This window comes from Anabas testudineus, chromosome 7 (genome assembly GCF_900324465.2).
Source record: "Anabas testudineus chromosome 7, fAnaTes1.2, whole genome shotgun sequence".
NCBI lineage: Eukaryota > Metazoa > Chordata > Actinopteri > Anabantiformes > Anabantidae > Anabas > Anabas testudineus.
In genome coordinates this window covers 8,879,831-8,898,788 of record NC_046616.1, presented here as the reverse complement: position 1 = coordinate 8,898,788, position 18,958 = coordinate 8,879,831, and the positions used below count along the sequence as shown (strand labels likewise).

The window sequence follows — 18,958 nt, the reverse complement described above, 5'->3', positions numbered from 1 at the left end:
AAATCTGCTACATTTACTCAAGTAATGCTCTGTTGAAAAATTTTGTATTATCAGAATCAGAATCAGAATCAGAGGTGCCAGGTGTGATAAAGGGCATTTTACAGCCCTAGGAATTTTTCCTGATGTTAGGTGCAGATATAAGAGAAGAGAAGAAAAAAAGAAAAGAGGGACATACAGAGTCGGAAGGCACAATAGTAATTATGAGATAAATATGGTTGTGGCTGTGAACATAAATATGCATATTCGCAGTCAGTTGGGAGGGGTGGGTTTGTGCAGTTATCTGGGGGGAATTGGGGAACTGTTCAGCAGGCAGACAGCAGCAGGGAAGAAACTGTTCTTGTGGCGTGAGGTCCTGGTCCTGATGGACCAGAATCTCTTGCCAGAGGGGAGAGGCTGAAATAGTGTATAGCCGGGGTGAGAGGGATCAGCTACAATCCTGGAGGCACGTCTCTGGGTCCTGGAGACGTACAGGTTCCAGAGTGATGGAAGGCTGCAGCCAATTACCTTCTTGGCAGAGTGTATGATCTCTACAGCCTAGCCTTGTCCCTGGCAGTGGCTGCAGCAAACCAGGCCAACTTAAGCTCCTGGGTGATGGTGGTGCCCAGGAAACGGAAGGACTGGACAGAGGTGACCGGGGTGTTACAGAGGATGACAGGGGAGGGGGGTTGGGTCTGGGTGAAATCCACTATCATCTCCACTGTCTTGAGAGCGTTGAGCTCCAGGTTGTTTATGCTGCACCATGACACCAGACAGTCCATCTCTCTTCTATAGGCTGACTCATCTCCATCAGAGATGAGGCCAATGAGGGTGGTGTCGTCTGCGAACTTCAGGATTTTGACGGACTGGTATCCCGGTTGTGCAGTTGTTTGTGTACAGGGAGAATTACAGAGGAGAGAGGACGCATCCTTTGGGGGGGGATCTAGTGCTGATTGTCCTGGGGTCAGAGACATGCTTCCCCAGCCTCACAAACTGCCGTCTGTCTGTCAGGAAGTCTGTAATCCACCTGCACAATGAGTCCGGCGGTGAGAGGTTGTCTTGGAGCAGAGGTGGGACAATAGTGTTGAAAGCAGAGCTGAAGTCCACAAACAGTATCCTGGCATGGGATCCTGGGGAGTCCAGGGACTGGAGGAGGAAGTGGAGAGCCATGTTTACAGCATCGTCTACAGATCTATTGGCCCTGTAGGCAAACTGCAAGGGGTCCAGCAGGGGGGCTGTAATGTCCTTGAGATGGGACAAGACAAGACGCTCAAAAGACTTCATGACCACAGAAGTCAGGGCAACAGGTCTGTAGTCGTTGAGTCCTGTGGTTTTTGCCTTTTTAGCAATAGGGGTTATGGCTGAGGTTTTAAAACAGAATGGCACATGGCAGGTCTCCAGTGAGGTGTTGAAGATGCCAGTGAACACAGGAGACAGTTGGTCAGCACAGTGCTTTAGGGTGGAGGGTGAGACAGAGTCTGGGCCCGCGGCTTTGCGGGGGTTCAGTCGTTTAAATACCTTGTTAACATCTCTCTCTTCGATACAGAGAGGTGAGGGCGGGGGAGGTGACACTGAGGTGTGAAACTGTGAGGTGGAGGGGCTGCTGCTGCTCAGTGGCTAGTGGGGGGTCACAGGTCCGTCCCATTGTCTGTCAAAACGGCAATAGAAGTCGTTCAGGCTGTTGGCCTGTTAATTTCTGCCTGTATGCCGGAATCAATCAATCCCAGCGCAGCGCGAGGGACGGCATGATAAGCACCGCTGATGGTGGTGTAGCAGTGGTCCAGCACTTTCTCCTCTCTGGTCGGGCACTTAATAAACTGTTTGAATTTGGGGAGGTCGTGGGAGAGATTGTCTTTGTTAAAGTCACCTAAGACAATAACCAAGGCGTCCGGGTTTGTCCGTTCCACATTCAGAATTTTGTGCCAGCGCGCGCTGCGCCTCACGCACATCGGTATTCGGTGGGATGTAAACACCGACAAGAATGAATGAAGAGAACTCACGGGGCGAGTAGAAGATGATGGGGAAGGCCTCCAGGTGGGGGGAACAGTGCTGAGATATTACAGTGATGTCGTTGCACCAGCCGCTGTTGATGTAAAAACAGATTCCTCCTTCTTTCGTTTTGAAGTGTTATGCCGAGTTTTGCATGCCTGCCGAGATCTATATCCCCCACTCTGATCAGGAAGGCGGAGATAGATCTCGGCAACTCAGAGTTGCCAAATATTGCACCCCGATCCCTTATTAACTGTAGCCTAACACACGTTATAACAAAATGCTGTCATTTATTCATCTTTTTAGTATTAGTAGTATTATAGTATTTTTAGAGTATTTTAATCTTTTAGATTATTTTCACACCAAAAGTGTGTGGTTCAAATCATACCGAAGTTTGCAAATCTAGTTGTTAGCAGAGATTTTATTAAATTAAACTTGCCTTGACAAAGTATGACCCATTGATAACATTCATACATTCAATGAACCACAATGAAAACCTTCATTAACCACAACACTACTAATCTGCTAGAACATTTTTAATAGGGCAAAGATCTGTAGTGTAGGCTACTTTGTCACACACGCGTAGGCCTATGTGAATTTTCACATACGCGCATTATGTCAGCTTGAAATAATCTAAAAGATGGACAAATTACAACATTTGGTAACGTGTGTTACAGTTAATAAGGGAGGGGGGTGCAATATTTGGCAACTCGGAGTTGCCGAGATCTGATTAGAGTGGGGGATGTAGATCTTGGCAGGCATGCAAAACTCGGCATAACAACTGGCCTCCTTTAACAGAATCGCAAGTAAATCCAGAGTAGAAACCAGAAAAGCTGGGAATAAATCCACAGGGGTAGTAGCTCTGATGTTTATGAGCTCTTCTCTGGAGTAGGAGCCACCAACGCTGTGGCAGGAAACAAGATTAGGAGACAAAAGCACAAAAAGAAGAGCGCATCAAAACAATGTGGCAGCCATTCGCAGCGCCATCATTGAAGAATTGAATTTTTTGTACTTTACTTGAGTTTTTTCAATTTCTGATACCTCACAGTACAATATAACATTTGAGTGGTATTTATTGTACTTTAAACTTCACTAAACTAATAACTTTTGATACTAGTTACTTTTCTTAGCTGTTCATGATCACAGGTCTGGACCGCTCCAAAATGTTCTTAGGACTTAGGACAGAATTCTAAATATAAGTAACCGAGTGAAAGCCCTCACTGAGGAACAAATCTGTTTATATAAGTGTTTCTGCAAGAGTCACAGTGATACTGTCACGGTGGGATCAGTGTTGTCAATTTCATCTTGGAAAAGAACGATACTATTAAACATGATAAAGGTAGTATTTTTAAATGTGTGTTAAAAACCATGCAGGATCAAGGTAAGACATTGTATATTACATTTTATATTAGTACTTTGATGCTGAGGCATTTGGAGTCAAAACAAAAATGAGAAAACAAAACAAAAATGAAAGAAAATTGTAAAAAAAAAAACCTTGTTAAAATGTTTCTGAAGGTCATCTGAGAACAACACAACAGTCTCTTCAGAACAAAGTGATGCTTCCGAAAAGAGTGAGGAGTCCAATCAAAACCCTCTCAACTCCAGTGACGCAGAATCAAGGTAAACTAAATTTTAATGTTAGTACATTGATGCAGAGACATTTGGAGTCAAAGCAAAAATAAAGAGACAAAACAAAAATGAAAGAAATTTGTAAAAAAAACATAAAATGTTTCTGAAGGTCATCTGAGAACAACACAACAGTCTCTTCAGAACAAAGTGATGCTTTTAAGAAAAGTGAGGAGTCCAATCAAGACCCCTGCACCTCCACTGATGAAGAAACAAGGTAAGATATTTTTTTTATGTTACTACTTTGATGCAGAGACATTTGGAGACAAAACTAAAATGAAAGAAAACTGTAAAAAAGATTTTAAAATGTTTCTAAAGGTCATCTGAGAACAACACAACAGTCTCTTTAGAACAAAGTGATGCTTCCGAAAAGAGTGAGGAGTCCAATCAAAACCCTCTCAACTCCAGTGACGCAGAATCAAGGTAAATTAAATTTTAATGTTAGTACTTTGAAACATTTGGAGACAAAAGAAAGCATTTGGAGAAAAATGAAAGAAATTTGTAAAAAAAAAAAAACCTTGTTAAAATGTTTCCAAAGGTCATCTGAGAACAACACAACAGTCTCTTTAGAACAAAGTGATGCTTCCGAAAAGAGTGAGGAGTCCAATCAAGATCCTCTCAAATCCAGTGATGCAGTATCAAGGTAAATTAAATTTTAATATTAGTACTTTGATGCAGAGACATTTGGAGTCAAAGCAAAAATAAAGAGACAAAACAAAAAGGAAAGACATTTGTAAAAAAATGTTTCTGAAGGTCATCTGAGAACAACACAACAGTCTCTTCAGAACAAAGTGATGCTTTTAAGAAAAGTGAGGAGTCCAATCAAGACCCCTGCATCTCCACTGATGAAGAAACAAGGTAAGATATTTTTTTTATGTTAGTACTTTGATGCAGAGACATTTGGAGTCAAAGCAAAAATAAAGAGACAAAACAAAAATGAAAGACATTTGTAAAAAAATGTTTCTGAAGGTCATCTGAGAACAACACAACAGTCTCTTCAGAACAAAGTGATGCTTCCGAAAAGAGTGAGGAGTCCAATCAAGATCCTCTCAACTCCAGTGACGCAGAATTAAGGTAAGAATGTTTTTAATTTTAGTACTTTGAAACATTTGGAGACAAAATAAAGCATCTGGAGAACAATGAAAGAAATTTGTAAAAAAAAAAAAACCTTGTTAAAATGTTTCCAAAGGTCATCTGAGAACAACACAACAGTCTCTTTAGAACAAAGTGATGATTCCGAAAAGAGTGAGGAGTCCAATCAAGATCCTCTCAAATCCAGTGATGCAGTATCAAGGTAAAATAAATTTTAATGTTAGTACATTGATGCAGAGACATTTGGAGTCAAAGCAAAAATAAAGAGACAAAACAAAAATGAAAGAAATTTGTAAAAAAAACATAAAATGTTTCTGAAGGTCATCTGAGAACAACACAACAGTCTCTTTAGAACAAAGTGATGCTTCCGAAAAGAGTGAGGAGTCCAATCAAAACCCTCTCAAATCCAGTGATGCAGAATCAAGGTAAATTAAATTTTAATGTTAGTACATTGATGCAGAGACATTTGGAGTCAAAGCAAAAATAAAGAGACAAAACAAAAATGAAAGAAATTTGTAAAAAAAACATAAAATGTTTCTGAAGGTCATCTGAGAACAACACAACAGTCTCCTTAGAAGAAAGTGATGCTTTTAAGAAAAGTGAGGAGTCCAATCAAGACCCCTGCACCTCCACTGATGAAGAAACAAGGTAAGATATTTTTTTTATGTTACTACTTTGATGCAGAGACATTTGGAGACAAAACTAAAATGAAAGAAAACTGTAAAAAAGATTTTAAAATGTTTCTAAAGGTCATCTGAGAACAACACAACAGTCTCTTTAGAACAAAGTGATGCTTCCGAAAAGAGTGAGGAGTCCAATCAAAACCCTCTCAACTCCAGTGACGCAGAATCAAGGTAAATTAAATTTTAATGTTAGTACTTTGAAACATTTGGAGACAAAAGAAAGCATTTGAAGAAAAATGAAAGAAATTTGTAAAAAAAAAAAAAACCTTGTTAAAATGTTTCCAAAGGTCATCTGAGAACAACACAACAGTCTCTTTAGAACAAAGTGATGATTCCGAAAAGAGTGAGGAGTCCAATCAAGACCCTCTCAAATCCAGTGATGCAGAATCAAGGTAAATTAAATTTTAATGTTAGTACTTTGATGCAGAGACATTTGGAGTCAAAGCAAAAATAAAGAGACAAAACAAAAATGAAAGAAATTTGTAAAAAAAAACATAAAATGTTTCTGAAGGTCATCTGAGAACAACACAACAGTCTCCTTAGAAGAAAGTGATGCTTTTAAGAAAAGTGAGGAGTCCAATCAAGACCCCTGCACCTCCACTGATGAAGAAACAAGGTAAGATATTTTTTTTTATGTTACTACTTTGATGCAGAGACATTTGGAGACAAAACTAAAATGAAAGAAAACTGTAAAAAAGATTTTAAAAATGTTTCTAAAGGTCATCTGAGAACAACACAACAGTCTCTTTAGAACAAAGTGATGCTTCCGAAAAGAGTGAGGAGTCCAATCAAAACCCTCTCAACTCCAGTGACGCAGAATCAAGGTAAATTAAATTTTAATGTTAGTACTTTGAAACATTTGGAGACAAAAGAAAGCATTTGAAGAAAAATGAAAGAAATTTGTAAAAAAAAAAAAACCTTGTTAAAATGTTTCCAAAGGTCATCTGAGAACAACACAACAGTCTCTTTAGAACAAAGTGATGATTCCGAAAAGAGTGAGGAGTCCAATCAAGATCCTCTCAAATCCAGTGATGCAGTATCAAGGTAAATTAAATTTTAATGTTAGTACATTGATGCAGAGACATTTGGAGTCAAAGCAAAAATAAATAGACAAAACAAAAATGAAAGAAATTTGTAAAAAAAAAAATAAAATGTTTCTGAAGGTCATCTGAGAACAACACAACAGTCTCCTTAGAAGAAAGTGATGCTTTTAAGAAAAGTGAGGAGTCCAATCAAGACCCCTGCACCTCCACTGATGAAGAAACAAGGTAAGATATTTTTTTTATGTTACTACTTTGATGCAGAGACATTTGGAGACAAAACTAAAATGAAAGAAAACTGTAAAAAAGATTTTAAAATGTTTCTAAAGGTCATCTGAGAACAACACAACAGTCTCTTTAGAACAAAGTGATGCTTTCAAGAAAAGTGAGGACTCAAATGAGGACCCTCTCAACTACAGTGACAAAGAAACAAGGTAAGACAGTGTTTTTAATGTTAGTACTTTGATGCAGAGACATTTGGAGACAAAACAAAAGGCGTCAGACTGGAAATAGAGCTTTACAAGAAATCCACCCACATTGATCAGTACCTTTTGTTCAACTTACATCACCCACTAAAACACAAACTAGGAGTCATCAGGACCCTGAACCATAGAGCGCAAAACATCCCCACCACTACATAAACCCAAATGAAAGAAGGCAGGCATCTGAAGACAGCTCTCAAGACCTGTGGATACCAAGTGGGCCTTCAACAAGGCAGCACCCTGTTCCAGGAAAAGAACAATGGAACAGCCTGAGTCCCAGGTCCAACGCAAAAACCTTCCCTTACATGGCTAAGGTTTCTGAGAAGCTGAAAAGGATTTTTAGGAAACATAACATAACTTTCTACTTCAAACCCACAATGACACACAAACACATGACACACTCACTCAAAGACCAGACTCCAGAACACAAGATAAGCAATATAGTGTATGCGGTCCAATGCAAAGAAGAATGCTCTACCCTGTACATTGGAGAAACCAAACAGCCATCACACAGGAGGAGTAACTCCTCAGGACCTGAATCAGCTGTGTACCTTCATTTTCAGTGAGAATCTTCACCGACGTTTAATAACAATGTACCTGCGAAATTTACAGGAAATGATTTCTGTTGGGTCAGTGGTCTGAAACATAGTGGACATACTTCTGGGGACATTAAACATTAATTATCAAATACAAATTTTCTGAGTTGCAAAAGTACAAGACATGACATGAAAAGAAAGGAAAGATTAGAGGACATTACAGAGCAGTGAAGCCTAAGAGAAACATTTCACAACAAATTAATAAAGACATTAACATCTTTGTCACAGTGAGTTTACCTGTGTATTAATACAATCTTCTGAAAAATGTGAGTGAAAATAAAATGTTTTGTCTGTGTTGAAGCTCATCTGAGTCACAGAGACCAGAGTCTAGCAACTCCTCAACATACAGTGACCAGACTAAGGATGACACATCCAGAACAGGTTCAGGTACTAAAGGTACTCAAACCAAGATAATGCTGTATATTTATAATTAAATTTTAATAATTGTTTTTATATATTTTTTACTGTAATTAAAGTTAAAATACAAAACAGACACTAAATCTAATAGCTGTCAGTTTATTATTCTACAGAATGAAAATACTGCAATTAACTGCATGATGGTTTTACATATACAAAATAATCTCTACTGTTTTTTCTCACTATAGATCCTAAACACGAACTCACAGAAGACCTGAAGAAACTAATCCTCAGACTGTATGAAGAGGAACTCAGTCAAGATGAGACTCATTCAGCACTCTATGAGGACAAACAAACATTCAGTTTCAAAGATTTATTTATTGGTTCACGCTCTATATCCACTTTATATTTAAAAAAAAAGAAAGTGCGAACAGCATTGACCAAAGGAGTGTCTGGAATTGGTAAAACACGTCAGACACAGAAGTTCATGGTTGACTGGGCAAAAGGAAACTCCAACACTGACACAGAATTGATAGTATCATTAAGTTTCAGTGAACTGAATTCAAGAAGAGATGAAGCTCAAAGTATGAAAGATTTTCTTAATCTTTGCTTCAAAGATTTTAAACAACCAGAAGTTTCCATTGATAAGAAGAGTAAAGTAGTTTTTATCCTTGATGATTTGGAAAAATGTGGACTTCCTCTTGACTTTGAAAAGAACAAGGAGCTGACTGATATGACAGAGGAAGCCTCGATGGATGTGCTGCTAACAAACCTCATCAAGGGAAAACTACTTCCCTCTGCTCGACTGTGGATCATCTCTCAACTCTCAGGAGTCAACAAGATTCCTCCTGAATATATTGACAAAGTGACTGAATGTCGAGGTAAGAAAGAGATTCACACAAACCATGATACTCAAAGTAGGAGGCTATGAAATTATTACAAACTACACGAAATTCTTTTCTGGAGAGTGTTAGTGCACCGATCATGTAGGCCAATAATTTACTGCTAAACTAAGGCATTTCAATGCCAACATACAGCAGGTAAAACCAAACTTGTTAGCCATGTTAATGGAATAAAAAAAACCCTTAACCTTTCTATGGAAACGACCATAACCAAAAGTGTTTATAGTTTCATTTGTATAAATTGTTTTAACATGTCTCTTTTACATCTTAGCCCATCTTTCAATGGCATAGTGAGTTTAATTAAAGTCTGTGGTTGCAGCCTCAAAAACATTTGAATCATTTCAGTCAAAAAAGGACTGTAGTTCTTCCTTGGTTCACAGCTCCATCTTTTCACCACCCGTTCCATGGGTTTAGCTATTTTTAAACTCTGCCTGTAAGTTGAGAGAAGTTGATCCAGGCAGAGATCAGAGTGCTTAAATGCTGCATGGGGAACAAAGTGACAGGCTTTCCTTAAAGAGCTCATACAGTTTTATGCTTTTTGTGTTGTGTGGCATTATTTGAGAGAGCTTGATAATCAGAACATAGTGGGATGTGGTTAAAATGAGGCCTAGATGTAGGAGCTCAAATTAGCCTTTTTAGTCTCAATGTTAGATAAACTGTTGCATTAAGTGCTATTATAGCATGCATTTACACTTTTAAAACATGAAAATCATATAATCCCATATCTATGTAGCCCCAGAATAAATCATAAACCCCAAATTAAGTATATTATTATTATTATTATTATTATTATTATTATTATTATTGTGTAGCAATCGTATGTTGTGTCTCCAGTGGGACTTGTGATGTTGTTAGTATTTTAAAAGTTCATGGCTGAGATTTGGTTTCTTAAAGTAATGTGTCATAGCAAAGCATTATTGTTTGTGGCAATTTAAATTAATAGTTTTAGTGTTGTGGATCTTCTGGTAACACTGGAACCTCTAGTCATTTATAAAGATGAACGTTCTCTCTGTCAGAGACATCTGTCTCTCTTCCTCACTTTCTGTTATTAAAGGGATGAGAGGTGTGATTGGCCATTACTAAAGTCCATCCTGAATCTACCTGCTGCTGATGCATTCTTCCTAATAATAATAATAATAATAAGAGTAGAAGAATGATAATAATAATAATGTATTCCACCTGTCTTCTGCTTTTCAACTGGTTGTGCCTGGCTGAGCCGTGTAAACATCTTTGCTCAGAGAGTTTAGACATTTGGACTGTGATATTTGAAAAACACATAATTAACACTGAAATAAGTTTTGCCTTTAATCTTTTGTTCACTTTTGTCACTGTCTGCTTAATAAGCCAAAGCTCTTAAAGTGATGTTGCGGAAACACAATAACAACATTAGATATCACTGTCATTACTATCTAATCAGACATCAAGGCAGATGAGCCTGGTTCTGCTCGAGCCTTTTCTGTTAAAAGAAGTTTTTCTTCTCCACTATCACCTTGCTCAAGCGGGATGTGTTGGTCTTCCTATACAATTCTACACAGTTTTATATTTTTCCATCTAACTCTGTTAGGTCTTAACCTTACAATGTTTAATGCCTGGAGTAGATATTTGTTGTGATTTTACATCATATAAATAAACTGAAATACAAATAGAAATAATACCATTAATTCAAAAATATATATAATTTACAGTACAGCATATAAATAATGTCTCTAGATATACAAAGAAAAAAGTGTCCCTGCATTATATATTGTATAATGTACTTCAGCTCACTCCAGAAAACAAAATGATCATCATTACTCTACAAAGTCTCTGAATAATTTCTACTCTGTTGTCTTCTTTAGATGACAAAAAGGAACTTACAGAAGATCTGAAGAACAAAATCCTGAGCACATATGAGCAGCAACTGAGTCAACATGAGTTGAACTCAGAACTCTACGAGAAAAAAAAGGGAGATAAACAACAGCTTGTGCCAACAACATATAATAATATATTCGATTCCAAAATGCGAACAGTCTTAACTGAAGGAAAGGCTAACTGTGGTAAAACATTTCATACACAGAAGTTCATGCTTGACTGGGCAAAAGGAAACTTCAAAAAAGACATAGACCTGATAGTGTCATTAAGTTTCAATGAGCTAAAATTAAAAACAAAATATAGCATGAATACATTTCTTGATAACCACTTCAAAGATATCAAAAAAACAGGAGCTTCCATCTATGACAAGTGTAAATTAGTCTTCATCCTTGATGATTTGGAAAAATGTGAACTTCCTCTGGACTTTGAAAAGAACAAGGAGCTGACTGATATGACAGAGGAAGCCTCGATGGATGTGCTGCTAACAAACCTCATCAGTGGAAAACTCCTTTCCTCTACTCGTCTGTGGATCATCTCTCAACCCTCAGGAGTCGACAAGATTCCTCCTAAATATATTGAGAAAGTGACAGAATGTCGAGGTAAGAAAGAGATTCACATATTTCACACATAAATATTTCTGAAGAATAACAAGATTACACAGATGATGGCACAAAACCAGAATTACAGCATGATTGTCTCATCACTGTCTGTCAATATGTATGTCTTTATGCAATTCTCCTCAGCACAGTTTTTTTTTGTACCTTTTTCTGTTCTTTTTCATCAATTTCTTTTAATTAAAAAATGACTAACATTCTTATGAATGTAATGTGTAGAAACATCTCTGTGTGTTAAGTGAGGTGCTGGTTCTTTTCAGTACAGTTACAGGTTCCAAGTTTTAGAACTAAGATGCTGAGGAGTAATGCAGCTGTCTGAAGCATGGTGTATACCCAGGGAAATCAGGTTTCTCAATTTCCCCTACCTAGATTATGGGTATCTTGGTCACTTAAGTGCATGTAAAAGCGCTATTTGAAACAAAGGCCAGACACCTCATCTGGGCCAGGGCTCTTCTTGGAATTTTGCCTCTGAATAACTAGCACTGCTATTTACAGATCTTTAATGCTCATATTGGATCAGTAGCAAGGGGGTCTAGCAGACACTCTGTGTGTATTGGGTAGTGTACCTGGTAACCTACTGCAGGCTTCTACACAGTTAGGCATAATCCTTTATTGAGAATTGTTTTTTCAACTTTTCAGAGGACCTTCTCTTAGCTGCTATAATCCAGTTTTAATTTTGACAAGATTTTCAATTTAGTCTTAGTCATCGTCATTTCCTGACAATTATAATTTATTTCAGTAATTTACAGTCACACTTAGTTTTAGTCAGGATTTAGTCAGTGAAATTCACTTTTAATTTTAGTTAGTGTCAGTGAGTGTCATAATGCTGTTATGAACTTTGTGAGGCTTTAAACATTTGCAGCAGGTAAAGTAATTATTCTTATTGAATGTGCAGGTGCGATAGGCACTAAATGCAGCTGGTAGCAGGTTTTTCACATTGACTCGCAACATCACACATTCCGGCTGTGCACTGCATCAGCCTCTGCATGTAGTGTTGCAGTGTCATGCTCGTATTGTTCTTTTTCTTTTTTTACCTTTTTAACATCAGATTCATTTTGAAAAGACTACAATAAATACATTCATATACAATTGCCGTGTTTAGTAGGACTGACTGAGTTACCAGCCACTGCTGAAATCCCCCGGTTGTAATGGATTCTGGCCCCTGTATGCACTGTTGTATGCACTCTCTTTTGCACAGTGGAGATACGTGAATTTGACTGAAAACCATGGTTTGTTGTTAGTAAATATATTTTTTGAATTTCTGAGCATAGATTGAATTATATTGTACTGGTCTACTTGATGAAGTGGCCACTGAGTGTATGCCAAACTGGAAAACAACATTCCATAATGTACTCCATACTATTGTATTAATTTACTGTATTAAGTGGTTCTAAAATGTGGTCTCATCTTCTTCAAAGTCACAAAGATCACCAGTCATTGAGTCAGTGTTTTAATAACTGGTTAAACCACATTTGGCAGCAATAATGTCAAGCTTCCTATAACTGTGGATTAGACCTGTGCAACGTCCAGGAAATTTAGACCTTTCTTCCTTACAGAACTGCTTTAATTTGGCCATATTCTTAGGACGTCTGGTGTGAACAGCTCTCTTCATGTTATTTCACAAAATCATGATGCTTCTACTACCATACTTCATTGATAGGATGATGTTTTCATGTTGTTTTTTAACATCATACATAGTGTTGTTTGTTCTTCCTGACAACATTATTGTCACGGTTAAAGGAAGGGGACAGGCCAGGTATAAACTGAAAAAAGGGTTTATTAGCAAAAACTACAAAAACAGGCAAACTAAGGGTTTCAACTGACACTACAAAAACAGGAAGAAACACGAGGACAAAGTAACAACAGAAAACAAATCAGGAACCAAAGTACAAAACCAAAAGCCACTGCTCAGAGGCAGGAAAACACCTACGGGAAAAACAGGTCCAAGAGTTCAGAGGGGGGAACAGAGTCCAGGAGGGAAGCAGACAGGGCTGAGGAGGATGAGCAGAAGCAGGCAGGGTTGAGCAGACACGGGAAACACAGACTGGAGACTGGTTGGGGAACAACACAGGTTGGGAGCGACAACTAACTGACAGAGGGGAAAGGGCTGAGGAGAGTTTTGTAGGGGAAAGTGGGCACAGGTGAGTCCAATGTTCAGCTGATTGCTGTGAGCAGAGGGAGAGAATGGGCTGGTGGGCGGAGTCCAGAGAGAGAGTGAGGTGGAAAAGTGAGGGAAATCCTCAGCTTGGCCTGATGCCAGGCCGAACGGTGACAATTATAATAATTTAATTTGTCCACAAGACATTTTCCCAGTGATCAGGTGGCCTTTGGCAAACTTTAGCTGATACTATACTTTTTTGGAGAGCATTGGCTTCTTCCTTGATGTCCTGCAATGGAGATCATGCCTTTTGCATCTGGCTGACTCATGAAAGGGGATGTTAACCAGCTCCAATTTTAATCCTTCAAGTCTTACATTGAGCTGCATTTGCATTGTGCTTGCAGAATGATCTCAGCTGATGCCAACATTTATGGAGAATAGTCACAGTACCAAATCTCAATTTATGTTGATACAGTGTGATGCAGGCAGTCAGACTGATTGCTGTCATGGTTTGTGATCCCCGGGTGTGATGTTCATGGCTGAGGTTGGCTCTGTTAAAAGGGGAATCTGGGTGTTTACCTTGAAGGTTACCAAGTCAGCCAAGTGCCATAGTGCATTGCTATGTTTTTGGTGACTAATAATTATAGTCTGGAACTTCCAGTTGTTTATAAAGACGAACCTTCTCTCTCCATGCCCACCCTGGATGCCCACCCTGGCTTCTCTTGCTTACAATGCATTCTTCCAATAATAATGTCTCTGACCTGTTCTTCACTGTGTATGGATATAAATGCACAGTGGAGGACACACACACAGCGCTTAACTTTTTCCACATTTTGTTATGTTACAGCCTTATTCCAAAATGGAATAACTAATTATTTTCCTCAAAATTCTACCCCCCCCCCCAAAAAAATGTCAAGTGAATTATTCACAGCCAATGCCTTTGTAGACCTCCAAGATGGGATTGTATCGAGGAACAGATCTGGGGAAGGGTACAGAGGTACTCTTTTCCTAGAGTTGGCCACTGGGCCAAACTGAGTGATCGAGAGAGAAGGGCCTTAGTCAGGGGGGTACCAGGAAGAACCCAAGGGTCACTCTGAAAAAGCTCCAGTGTTTCTCTGTGGCAAGAGAAGAACAACTGTCTCTGCAGCAATCCTCCAATCAGGCCTGATTGGCCAGACAGAAATCACTTATTTGCCAAAATGCACCTGAAGGACTCTAGCACTCCAGGCACCACTCAAAAACTAGCCAATACCATACCTACAGTGAAGCATGGTGTTGGCATCATCATGCTGTGGAGATGGATGATGGATGATTTTCAGCTGGAGGAACTGGGAGACTAGTCAGGATCGAAGGCAAGATAAATGCAGCAATGTATAGGAGTTGCTATAGGAGCACCATACTCCAAAGGACTTGAGGCTGTAATTGGTGCTAAACCTGGTTTTGCTAAAGTATCGAGCAAATGCTGTGAATACTTCTGTGCATTTCTTTTTTGTTTTTTATTTTTAATAAATTTGCAAAAATGTAAAAAACAAAAGTTTTTTTCTTTATATTATGGGGTATTTTTTGTCAAATTTTGAGGAAAATATTGAATTTAATCCGTTTTGTAATAAGGCTGTAACATAACAAAATGTGGAAAAAGTGAACTTTCTGGATGCACTGTATGATGTACTGTGCATATATAAATAAATAAATATATATTCATTATAATGTATTGATATTATAATTATATATTAATAATTTATACTCTATTGTCTCACTTTAGATGCCATACAGATTCTCACAGCAGACCTGAAGAAAGAAGTCCTGAACAAATATGAGAAGGAACTGAGTCATCGTGAGACTCACACTGAAATCTACAACATAGAGGAAATCAGCAAGGATAAACAAAAACTAACACAAACAACATATGAAAATATACTTCAATCAAAGGAAAAGAAAGTGCGAACATTGCTTACAAAGGGACTGTCTGGTATTGATAAAACATTTCACACACAGAAGTTCATGGTTGACTGGGCAAAAGGAAACTCCAACAAAGACGTAGACTTGATAGTGTCATTAAATTTCAGAGATCTGAATTCAAGAAGGGATAAAGTCCAAAGTATGAAAGATTTTGTTAATCATTGCTTGGATGATGACAAACAAGCAGAAGTTTGGAACAACAGAAAGTGTAAACTAGTCTTCATCCTTGATGATTTGGAAGAATGTGAACTTCCTCTGAACTTTGAAGAGAACAAGGACCTGGTTGATCTGAAAGAAGCAGCCTCGATAGATGTGCTGCTAACAAACCTCATCAAGGGAACACTGCTCCCTTCTGACCGTCTCTGGATCATCTCTGGACCTTCAGCTGTTAACAAGATTCCTTCTGAATATATTCACAAAGTGACTCAATGTCAAGGTAAGAAAATGATTCACATTAACAGTGACAATGACCCTCAAAGTAGGCACAGTGTCTTCATGACTGTGGTCAGAGAAGCTGGAAAATACCAACTGCCCTTGTCTTTCCCCACTTCACGATCATCTGAGATGGTATGTTCCAGGTTCAGACTGACTGAGCAAACCTGATCCAGGTCTTTAGTTGTGTGTAGGGCAGGGACAGTTGGAAAAACAAACAGGGCAGCAGCACTCAATGACCAGGATTGTCCACCCCTGCTCAATATGTTATTGTGTTTATAGTCAAGTTGAGCAAAAGAAAAAAAAGTATGTACAAGGTTATAGACAAAATCTAATTTATATTACTACTTTATTTCAAGGCACTTTGAAGGGCTTTCACTAAGATCAAGAACATTTCCAAGATATCAAGAAAAAATAAATATAAAAGTAGTTTATGTATATATGTACTGCTGTGCATGATATATTAGAAAATAAAAATAAATAGATGAGTAAATATGAAAAACACATTTAAAAAAGAGACAGTTGTAACAAAAGCAGTTTTCAATAGACTAATAACAAACTCATAATTACCAATGAAATCAGGTTTAACTTTAGTTTGTTGATATTTTTTTAACTCCATTCTCACTGAGCAAAAGCTCCAACAGTAATGTTGTAAAAAACATGTTGATATCAGAATAACAATAACCATAATCATCATTTAATAAACCATAAAAGACAAATGTTTTAACATTTATAAAATATTGTAAACATTTTCCTCCTACTCGACTGGAACACAAATAGGATTATTAGTGCATGAAGTGGAGTATTGATGTTTTGGTGATTGCTCATGTTCACATCGGATATCAATGAAAGTTAAAGTATGTGTTAATGTTATAAATATTAATTACTAATTTTACTAACTTTTATGAACAATTAAAATTCCATTAGTTACAACTTCAAATTATTTTAATCTGTATTAATTATGAGGACAAGATTCCATATTAACAATATATAATTTTTTACTTTGCTACTTACATTAGTACAGGGTTGACACACTTGAGAATAACAAAGTTTAATAAAGAAAACAGTTGTGAATTTGTCTCTGAATAATTTCTAATGTATTGTCTCATCTCACTTTAGAGAAAAATGCCGTACAGACTCTCACAGCAGACCTGAAGAAAGAAGTCCTGAACAAATATGAGGAGGAACTGAGTCAATGTGAGACTCATACTGAAATCTACGACATAGAGGAAATCAGCAAGGATAAACAAAAACTAACACAAACAACATATGAAAATATACTTCAATCAACGGGAAAGAAAGTGCGAACAGTGCTAACAAAGGGAGTGTGTGGTATTGGTAAAACATTTCATACCCAAAAGTTCATGGTTGACTGGGCAAAAGGAAACTCCAACAAAGACGTAGACTTGATAGTGTCATTAAATTTCAGAGATCTGAATTCAAGAAGGGATAAAGTTCAAAGTATGAAAGATTTTGTTAATCATTGCTTGGATGATGACAAACAAGCAGAAGTTTGGAACAACAGCCAGTGTAAACTAGTCTTCATCCTTGATGGTTTGGAAGAATGTGAACTTCCTCTGAACTTTGAAGAGAACAAGGACCTGGTTGATCTGAAAGAAGCAGCCTCGATGGATGTGCTGCTAACAAACCTCATCAAGGGAACACTGCTCCCTTCTGACCGTCTCTGGATCATCTCTAGGACCTTCAGGTGTTAACAAGATTCCTTCTGAATATATTCACAAAGTGACTCAATGTCAAGGTAAGAAAATTTTACACTAACCCTAACAATGACCCTCAAAGTGTCTTCATGACTGTGGTCAGAGATTATGTTATATCTGAAAAGCACAAATTTGTCGCAATAACTAATACAAATGCAGTAATGAAAACACAAAAATAAAATTCTGACTTTAATTTGTTTTGTGTTTTTGTAACTGTCTTCTTAATGAGCAGAAGCTCTAAAATTAATGCTGTGTAAGCACAATAACAACATTAGATTTCAGTGTCATTGTGTAATCAAACATCAAGGCAGATGAGCCTGGTTCTGCTCGAGCCTTATCTGTTAAAGGAAGTTTTTCTTCTCTTCTCCTTGATTGCTCAATGGGGATGTGTTGGTCCTTCCACATAATATGTACACAGTTTTAGATTTTTGTTGTGATTTGCCATTATATAAATAAACTGAATTGTAAATAAATGTAATACCATTAATTCTAAAATATATATATAATTTACTGTACTGCATGTAAAAATTGTTTCTAGATATACAAAGATAAAGTGTCTCTGCTGTGTCTTAGTGTCTTACTCTACGAAGTCTGCGATTAATTTCTACTGTATTGTCTTTCTTCAGATGGCAAAAAGGAACTCACAGAAGCTCTGAAGAAAAAAATCCTGAGCACATATGAGAAAGAACTGAGTCAACATGAGATGTACTCAGAACTCTACGAGACAAAGAGGGGAGAAGAACAACAACTTGTGACAACCACATACAATAATATATTTGATTCCAACATAAGAACAGTCTTAACTGAAGGAAAGGCTAAATGTGGTAAAACATTTCATACACAGAGGTTCATGGTTGACTGGGCAAAAGGAAACTTCAACAAAGACATAGACCTGATAGTGTCATTAAATTCCAGAGATCTGAATTCAAAAACAAAATATAGCATGAATACATTTCTTGATCACCACTTCAAAGATAACAAACAAACAGGAGCTTCCATCTACGACAAGTGTAAACTAGTCTTCATCCTTGATGATTTGGAAAAATGTGGACTTCCTCTTGACTTTGAAAAGAACAAGGAGCTGACTAATATGACAGAGGAAGCCTCGATGGATGTGCTGCTAACAAACCTCATCAATGGAAAATTACTAACCCCTGCTCGACTGTGGATTATCTCTCAACCCACAGGAGTCGACAAGATTCCTCCTGAATATATTGAGAAAGTGACAGAATGTCGAGGTAAGAAAGAGATTCACACAAACATTGACAATGACACTTAAAGTAGGTACAGTGACCTACTGACAGTGGTCAGAGTTTATGGTCTGCTGTATGTGTTAATGGGGTTTTAGTCAGGTTGAGTAAAGTAGTTAGTTCAGATTAAGTAAAGTGAATAATAATAATAAAGACACATTTTAAAAAACTATGACAAAATAAAACACATCATTATAAGTGTTGACATTGTAGTCTTCTCACCTAGCAGTAGTTCTAACAATTCTATAAAATAATTGTTAACAGCAGAACAAAAACTATTAATTATAGTAATT

General features: G+C 37.6%; 1 protein-coding gene across 1 annotated transcript in view; it reads left to right on the top strand.

Annotated features, from left to right (window-relative positions):
* The window catches only part of LOC113167170, an 89,382-nt gene that overhangs the window by 11,849 nt on the left and 58,575 nt on the right, over nucleotides 1-18,958 (top strand). The window contains exons 20-37 of the mRNA XM_026367584.2: nucleotides 3,481-3,585; nucleotides 3,704-3,808; nucleotides 3,910-4,014; nucleotides 4,130-4,234; nucleotides 4,345-4,449; nucleotides 4,561-4,665; nucleotides 4,781-4,885; nucleotides 5,004-5,108; nucleotides 5,227-5,331; nucleotides 5,433-5,537; nucleotides 5,654-5,758; nucleotides 5,878-5,982; nucleotides 6,086-6,190; nucleotides 6,306-6,410; nucleotides 6,530-6,634; nucleotides 6,736-6,840; nucleotides 7,786-7,880; nucleotides 8,090-8,722. Of these exons, the coding sequence (XP_026223369.1) occupies nucleotides 3,481-3,585; nucleotides 3,704-3,808; nucleotides 3,910-4,014; nucleotides 4,130-4,234; nucleotides 4,345-4,449; nucleotides 4,561-4,665; nucleotides 4,781-4,885; nucleotides 5,004-5,108; nucleotides 5,227-5,331; nucleotides 5,433-5,537; nucleotides 5,654-5,758; nucleotides 5,878-5,982; nucleotides 6,086-6,190; nucleotides 6,306-6,410; nucleotides 6,530-6,634; nucleotides 6,736-6,840; nucleotides 7,786-7,880; nucleotides 8,090-8,722 (2,408 nt within the window). The remainder of the gene's footprint in view (nucleotides 1-3,480; nucleotides 3,586-3,703; nucleotides 3,809-3,909; nucleotides 4,015-4,129; nucleotides 4,235-4,344; nucleotides 4,450-4,560; nucleotides 4,666-4,780; nucleotides 4,886-5,003; nucleotides 5,109-5,226; nucleotides 5,332-5,432; nucleotides 5,538-5,653; nucleotides 5,759-5,877; nucleotides 5,983-6,085; nucleotides 6,191-6,305; nucleotides 6,411-6,529; nucleotides 6,635-6,735; nucleotides 6,841-7,785; nucleotides 7,881-8,089; nucleotides 8,723-18,958) is intronic.